At 39.8% G+C, this 8,545-nt stretch overlaps 1 protein-coding gene across 1 annotated transcript; it reads right to left on the reverse strand.

Annotated features, from left to right (window-relative positions):
* Positions 1–4,288: 4,288 nt before the first annotated feature.
* Positions 4,289–5,325, reverse strand: LOC147630042 (uncharacterized). The gene is made up of 2 exons (XM_086810909.1): positions 4,942–5,325; positions 4,289–4,854 (listed from the first exon to the last, which is right to left on the reverse strand). Exons 1-2 carry the CDS (start codon positions 5,287–5,289, stop codon positions 4,369–4,371), a joined length of 834 nt encoding a protein of 277 aa, XP_086667035.1. The 5' UTR covers positions 5,290–5,325; the 3' UTR covers positions 4,289–4,368.
* Positions 5,326–8,545: the final 3,220 nt, after the last annotated feature.

An 8,545-nucleotide genomic window follows, 5' to 3' on the forward strand; every position in this document is an offset into this window, starting at 1 on the left:
GCCTGATTTTGGTTAGGAAAAAAGCGTTGATTTCTTCAAACTAAGTCAGTGATAGTTTTCCTTCTATCTGGTTTAATCATGTGAAGGATAGTTTAGTCTCTTGACCCCGTTAGAAAATTTGGTAAGAAAATCAAAAAGGTGGAATCGTCCCCGTTTTTCGAGAAAGGGAAATTTTCCCGGTTTCGATTTCGGAATGACCACCAGATTAGTCTCGTGTCCGGACATTCGAGGGCAAGGCCCCGAGTGGGAAACCCTGCCCCGCGCAAGAGGAAGCTACTTCCGCTGCTAGAAACCAGGAATCCGGTGCGCGGAGGGGGCAGAGGGGTCTCACAATGTAATTTGTTGCCGAAACCATATGGTGTTTGCTACTAAGGCCAAAACCAGAATAGTTTTGTGATATCTTTTTCCACTGAATGGGAACCTTTACATAGTCCATTATTAGTCTCATAGGGTGGACTCTATTGAAAAATCAAGTGATGTTGGTAACATTTGGAGCAAGGGAGAGTGGTTACGTGACCCTCAAACATTTGTATGAGTTACATACATCATAGACTATGATTTAAAGGATCAAAGGGAGCCCAAAGATTGAAGAACATGTGGAATGGGGAGCCCGTGTGGAGGCCAAAAGTAGGTGCCTAGAAGAAGTGGGAGTATGCAAAGTGGGACTTCAAGGGAGATGGTGCTCAAATCTAAGAAAGATTAGGGAAGGCTTAATCAAGCTTAATGGGGCATAATTAATGACTAATGGAGATGTCACCAAGCCTATTAAAAAACACTCTATCTAATGGATCAAACATATGAGCTTTTAAGCTAAACCTCTTGCCTTGTTCATTTTCCTTAATTTTTGTCCCTAGAATTATCAGTAGTGTTAATCTTTTTCTTTCTTTTCTAGCATGCTAAGACAGTGGTTCTAATCCATTTCTACACACCCTAATCTAGATGTAAATCTCAAGTTGGTATGAGAGCCACCCTTGAGGAGCTATGCACCCTAGGATTGCTCAGATTCATTTTTGTCCCTAGCATTATCATTAGAGTTAATCTTTTTCTTTATTTTCTAGCATGCTAAGATGTTGGTTCTAATCCATTTCTACACAACCTAATCTAGATGTAAATCTCCAGTTAGTATGAGAGCCACCCATCATCCCTTGAGTAGCTATACACCCTAGGGTAGCTTAGATTAGCAAAATGATTAGTTTTATTAATTAGTTAGAAAGTTGTTTTTTCCATCTATTCACAAGCCTCAAAATCATCGAGTCAAGTGTTTTTGGTTCATCCCTCTTACACATATTAACGCATCTCAAGCTCCTCTCAATTCTTTGCTATAAATGAATAGAGTTTTCTCTCGACCACTGCTTTTTTATGACAATCTATGCTAACATTTCTAAACTGTATAACTTGGAGCTGATACAACAACTCAAAGGGCTACAAGGCATCAAAGGAGAGAATTATTGATCAAATCAAAGCTTCAAAATTACCCAACAGTTGTTGGCGATGAAATTCTAGCCAAGAGGAGGTAAAATTTCCATTTTGCTCATCATACTCTCAAGTAATTGACTCATGGGCTCATCATAGATGTTGTAGACGATGTATACATGGATTTGTTGAGCGCACAAACAACAATCATTTGAAGCTTTAATTGTCAAATCATTCTCTGCTCTATTAGCAAAAAATTACATTTGTTAATGAGGTAATTAGTACTAACTACAATCAATTTTCATAGCCATTGAGGGTTCTACTTTACCATTAGGGTGTTGCTAAACACTAATGCATCATCAAAATCAATTTGCCCCTTGGTTTAGTATTCCAATTTACTCTCCCAAATCAAGTTTTTTTTTTAATTTAGGAAGTATTAATCATATCAAAAGCATATCTCCATCTTGATAAGGGACTAGGCACTAGCTTTGGGTAGCCCCATTGCAAATACCTTCCCATCCCCATAAGGAACCATGTCAAATCCACTTATAGTAGATAAATTTAATGGTGAAGGTTTCCATACATGGTATGTAAAACTTAAGTTTGTTCTCATGATAGTGGACTTTGGGAGATAGTAAGTGGAAGGGAGAAATGTCCAAGATTAGAAGGGGAAAAAAAAGATTCTTTCTATAGGAACAGATGAGAGAGCTCTAGCTGTCACATTGCATCAGGGCTAGGTGATAGTTTCATCTATCGCATTACATCAGGAGTATGGGATAAACTAGAGAAGCTATTTGGTGCCAAACAAAACAACTCCAAAATAAGTCTTAAAAAATAATTTTTTGGATTGGACATCAAAGAGAGCGAGTCACTCCAAGCACATCTAAATAAAATGGAAAGTGTTATGTAACAACTTGCATCATGTGTTGGGTCTCCAGTGGAATCAGAGGATGCCATAGCAATCCTTCTCAAGAGCATGACCTTGGAAGCATTCAATCCGTTGGTGGCTACCTTGAAGAACCTACCTAACCCAACGAGCCTTGATCAAAGAAGAAAAGAGAACTCAAAGTCAACATAGGTGGATCTTCACATCACACAACGAGGGGAAGGCATTCTTCACTAAAGGACTAAGATCCAGAGTGAAGTGCAACTTTTGTGGGCAAGCCGAGTCACATAGAGAAAGATTATTGGAGCAAGAAGAAGACTCCAAGCAACACTCAAGCAAACATCATGATGAAAGAAGAGCCAAATGAAGGGGCTTCCTAAGAAGGAGGCCACTCATTAGAAAGACTCTTCTAGTTGATGGACGAGGGAACCCCTCTCACCTTGTGTTTAAACCTACTCATTGTATCCATACCCTTGTGTAAAACTACAGACTCTAAGCCAACATTGTAGCCTATGAGACACCTCTGATAGACCACTTAATGTTTGGAGCAAGGGAGAGTGGATTATATTTATATTCATTTATTTTATGGAAATTTATGTGAGTTTTACACTCAAACAATTTTACTTTTATGCATTCTAGCAATCCCACCCCTACCCCCTCTCCTCCTCCTCCTCCCCACCCTCTCTCTCTCTCTCTCTCTCTCTCTCTCTCTCACACACACACACACACACACACTCATACTTTAATCTATTCAAAATCTTATCTATATGTGCGTGTAAGTGCAAGTATGAGTGTGTGTGTGTGTGTGTGTGTGTGTGTGTGTGTGTAAACATACATATATACATATATCCATGATCTTTTATCCATTTTTTCCTTCAAATTGTTTAGCATTATTCAGAATAACAACCAAAGTATTGCATGCATAACTTAGAATTCCCACTAATAAAACACATGCTCTAACATATGTTGTAAATGGATGCATGTTGGTGGTTCTCCATCAAAGCTCATCAATTCTTCTATGGGGCTTCCCACTTTTATCTCACATTTATCTTGTATCAATTTTATCTATTCATAAGCTTTACTAAGTTTTCTAGCACTCTTCCAATTGTATGTTAAAATCCTTAGGAGTGTACTACTCTAAACTCTACCTTCATGCTTTACTAAGTTTTCCTTAAGAGTGTACTACTCTAAACTCTACTTTAGTGCATATTGCAACTCTTTGGGGTGTACTTTTGTTTTCTAAAACACACACACAAGACACACAAAATCATGCCTTTCTTTTCCCCCCTAATACAACAATAAGTGTGCATTTAGAACATTTTGTCTTTCCAATTCTAGAATAACTTCTCCTACCTACTCTTTTGCTTAAAAAGAAAAGAAGTAATCACACAATTGAAAACTTCCTTTTTCTTGTTATTTTTTGAAAAACATGAAAACAAGTCATACTCTTTGATGAGTGGCTTAAAAACATTGAGTGTTGCTATGAAAGCTAATGTGGTTTGTGCAATCATTGCAAGGCCCATGAAACCAAAATCTACAACTAGGCAACGAGGGCAAATCACCCATGAGAATACTACCACCACCCCACGTCCTCCGCTTGAACCTTGTCTCTCTCCCTCCTCTTAACACACACAAATTTAGGTCTTTTTTCTTGCATAATGCAATATTAAATTTACATTTAGTATATTTTTTCTTCCCAAATATAAAAGATTATGTTACTTCTCTTCTCCCTCGCCCCCTCCCTACCCTCATTAAGAGAAAAACAACATGGACAAACAAAACTGATGAATTAATTTTCCTAATGATGCTTTTTAAAACTTGAAGAGAGTTCGGAGGCCAAATTGGAACCCAAGAGTAGGAATAAGAACTTTAACATAGAAATCAAAACTCTGATCTACTAGTGTGGTTTTGCGATTTTACAATTAACACTTATAAACATCATTTTTTTTTAACAACTAATAAAACAAATGTGACATAAGAGAAGAAACATAGAGGAAACATACACACACAGAAGGATTCATGTTACTTGAAAGAATGGGGATGAAGTGGTGGGGAAGGCAATAAATACATCAAAAGACAAATGGAATGAAAGCCTTTCTTTCCATGGGGAACCCCTCCATTTTCTTTAGGTACCACTCTCTAGTGGAGTGGCTTCTGGCACAGAGGGAGGCAAAAACACCGAGTGCGGCTATGAAGGCTGATGTGGTTTGTGCGATCATGGCAAGGCCCAAGAAGCCCATGGATTCAAACAAGTAGTGGGGGCATACCACCCATGTGAACAGGCCCCCACGAGGCACCATATAGAGTCCCTTTGGCGGCTTGTTGGGCGTACTCCTCCTAAGGGCCGCCAGCAAGCGGTGGTGGTAGAAATTGCCGCCCAAACCCACCACAAAAACCACCACACCATAGCCCATCAAGTCTATGGCCGGCGGTTGTAGCGCCACAGAGCATTGCTGTGCATAGAGAAGATTACCACACGCCATCAAGTACGCCCATGCTATACTGAAGCTCACCGAGGTCTCCATGGATCCTGAGTACTTGTGTAGGAAGAGAACCTGCAGAGTGAAGAACAAAAATGGCCATCATCAAAAAGCTTGGCGTGTTGGGAATTAGGGTTTGAAGAGAGAGAGAAGTCGGTGTACCTCTAGGGTTCTTTTGAGAAAGTGCGAGGCAAGGGCCGATGCAAAGGCGATGAGGCGAGGGTTGGTTTGTGAGAAGAAATCGAAAAGGGGATGAGAGGGGGGGATGAGTTTGAGGAGGAGGAAGGCTGAGCAGAGGAGGAGTGCAGGCGTGTAGGCGATGAGCATGGCAAGCTTGGAAGGGAAGGTAGAGCCCTGCGTGCCTGCAAATTTGGAGTAGCGGAGGCCATGGCCTTTGATCTCTGCAACGCAGACGTGAATGGCGCCAACAATGTTGAGGAGCTGCAATACACGAAGGCTGGGAGGCTCTGGGTGATGAGCTACTACTGTCAGTTCCAAAACCTTCATCATCTTCCCACACGTCTTTGGATGTCTCCCCTCCGATGATCTATAGCCACTCTTAGAAACAATCGCCCATATTTAATTTGGAAAAAAAAAACTAACAAATTGTCCTTGCCTTTAAAAAAAAATAAAAACAACAAATTATCCCTTCCTTGAAAACATCGATTAAAACTTTGCCATTTTTTAAGGTATGAAACCCATTAAATTTTCCTTATGCATTACCTAATTAGTGAAAGAATGAGCCAAGATGATTGAAACCTCATCAGTGCATAAGGAAAATCTCATTAGCTCATTCTCTCACTAATTAGTTCATAAGAAAAATTTTATGGGTATGAAAGTGCATCCTTTTACAGCACGACAGAGCATTACTTAAACATACACTCCATGTGGTGAGTCGGGAGTAAATGCAGTGTTACTACTAGCACGTGGCAATGCATGCAAGTGTACTATAGCAAGATACCGCGTGTATGTGGTTGGCGCATGCAGGTAGTGGGATGGATGGCGATTGGGACCAGTAGGAAGAACTCGAGGAGGGTGGATGGGGTGACTAGGGGATTGATGTTAAGATGAAGAGAGGAAGAGATAAATAAGAAGATGAAGGAGTCATGTGAAGAGACGCCAACAGGATTGGATTTACTCTCGCCTGCGACGCTAAAAAAATCTTCGCTCAGGGAAGGCATGTACTCACATTTCACCGGAGCTAGTTAGAAGGAGTGTTGGTCTATTTTCAATGTGCAGTGCAATTTTATTTTGCCCAAGGAAGCCACCTAGTAAGGTGGATATGGGTAGAGGTGTTTTACTTGGGGAAAGGGTTCTTCAACGTCTTATTCAGTAAAGGACAAACAGTGATTGATCTATTTGCAAAAGCCCTGCTATTCATGGGTTCAAAGCTAATGCATGCCATGTCGTTTGATCCGACATTCGATGTGAATAGAAGTTTAAGGGAGTCATGGCCGGTATGGGTTGACATGATTGGCCTCCCGCCTGAGGCCGGCTTTAAAGGAGTTGGTAAGCGCCTTAGCCAGTGCTTTTTGTACCCCGACTTTAAAGGAGTTGGTAAGCGCCTTAGGCCCGGTGCTTTTTGTGCCCAGCAATGATGATAACATTCGTCAATCAAATAGGGTTTGTGTCTCTTGGAACATGCTGGTTGAAACGCCTAAATCTCTGGAAATGGATTTAGGAGAACTTGGAAAAATGGAACTAAACCTAAAATTTGGGAACTTTCCAGGTGCATGTTTCTGATGTGGGAATTTTGGGCATATTGCTAGGAACTGTGGTCTAGGCAACAATATGGAAGTGAATGAAGAAGGGAAGAAAGAAGAGGGCTCAATGGAGGGTAGCAAAGAAGTGCCCTAGCCATGTAGGAGATAAAGGGAAAGGGAAGATGAAGATGGAAGGAAACGATACTGAAAAGCAAGGATGGACCAGAGTTAAGGATAAAGTCAAGGTGGTGTTAATCCAATTCTAGGATTAACAAGAGCTACCGCCATTATCTTACATCAAGGAGTCACGTTAGATACACGATACTGAAGAGCAAGGATGGACCAGAGTTAAGGATAAAGTCAAGGTGGTGTTAATCCAATTCTAGGATTAACAAGAGCTACCGTCATTATCTTACATCAAGGAGTCACGGTAGATACACCAAAGGGTCATACATTCAAGTTATAAAGCAATGTGTCCAAAGCTAAAACTTGGACAAGCGCTCGTAATGGTGTGACGGAGTATTTATGGGCGATTTCCGCTTCAAGAGCGTGTGGTAGCAAGATAGGATGAAGTTCTAAGTGATGTACTTCATGGATATATTATAAGAGTAGTCATTGTAATAGCATTTAGGCCTCTTATGAGCCTAAAGTGTTCGGCCGGCCACAGTTTAAGTAAATGTGAACACTTATGGCCATGTATAAAGTGAATTTCTCTCATAATACAACATACTCTCCCATTGTGCAATTGAGTCTTACTCTTGCTAATCTCTCTCCCTAATGCATGCTAGTGAGTGTGTGTGAGTGAAGTGAGGTGAGAGAAGGGACGAGGACCCGTAGTGCAATGCAGCGGTGTGACAACGCTCGCGGGGAGACGCGGTGGAATTGCTTCTCAAGGAGTTGTAGAGCTTGGAGACCTCAAGGGTTACGAGCTCAGCCATTGGAAAGATCCTCACGACAGTTACGGTTCACCAGGTAATCTCTTTTTAGATGTGTTTCAAGGAGGGTTAGGGTGAGCCATAACATTTTTGGCGCCGCTGTTGCGAGGAGCCATCCCTTGGCTTTTTCCATCTTTTTGCCTCTAATCTACACATAACCCATTGCCCATCATCTTGATTAGTGGTTTGCCATGAAAAAGATGTGGATTTGATGGTGATTTGTGTGAGATTTGGTGTAGAATAGCTCTCTTTTTGGTTTTTGAAAAGAATGCTTTTGCTTACTTTTTAAATTAATTTGTTGTTTTGGTGGTTTTTCATGTTATTAGGGCTTGCACATAGTTTGTATTAGGCTTAGTTTGCATTCATTGTATTAAACAATGCAAGAGAATGCATTTCTTAGTGAATGTTAGCTCTCTTTAGTTTAAACATAGATCTACGATCATTAATTATAGTTTAATTGTGTATTTTTTGTTGAAATTGTTTGGATTAGAGTGTTAGCAAGCATTAGGAATAGCTTAATCTTTCAAAAAAATTCTTAAAACCATAAAAAAATCCTTGAATTTGACTAAATTCTCTTAAGGGACTGGTTTTTATCATTAAGGGTAATTAATCTTGTTCAAGAGGCCAAAAATTTAGAAAATGTGTTAATTGGGGTCTAAATTGATCATATGAGTAGTTAAAATTGAGGTTTTTGAGTACTTTGAGAGCATCTAGATGCATCAAAACACCTAATCACATCAATTTTTTGATCAATTGGAGAAATTTGACTCTCTTTGCTTAATTTTACCTTAAAAGAGGAGACCATAATTAAGAGGCAAATTAATCCCTTATTTTAGATTAATTTACACAATTGTTGATGCACAAAGATTAGTTTTTTCTTGCTCTATCCAATGATGTGCTCAATTGTGTGAATCAATTAGGGATTAATGGTTAATTAGAGTCTTTGATTAGTGTAAAAGCGGGAAAGATTAGTGAAAAGGATTAATCTAAGATTAATCCTTAATCACTTTTTTACATAACTCATTTAGGCCAATGAGCATTCAATGAGAAGATGGTCATGAGTTATCAATTTGTCCATTTTGGGGATCATTTATGAAGGGTGTAAGGGGGGTTATTAAAAGGTTGACT

Source organism: Cibotium barometz, chromosome 17, assembly GCF_041138505.1.
Source record: "Cibotium barometz isolate CiBa-2024 chromosome 17, ASM4113850v1, whole genome shotgun sequence".
NCBI classification, from domain to species: Eukaryota; Viridiplantae; Streptophyta; class Polypodiopsida; order Cyatheales; family Cibotiaceae; genus Cibotium; species Cibotium barometz.

Excerpts from the sequence above, each read along its gene's own strand:
- LOC147630042 (XM_086810909.1), bottom strand. The coding sequence starts at position 5,289 with ATGATGAAGGTTTTGGAACTGACAGTAGTAGCTCATCACCCAGAGCCT. Across the intron at positions 4,855-4,941 it reads TTCTCAAAAGAACCCTAGAG|GTTCTCTTCCTACACAAGTA; the intron begins GTACACCGACTT and ends TTCACTCTGCAG.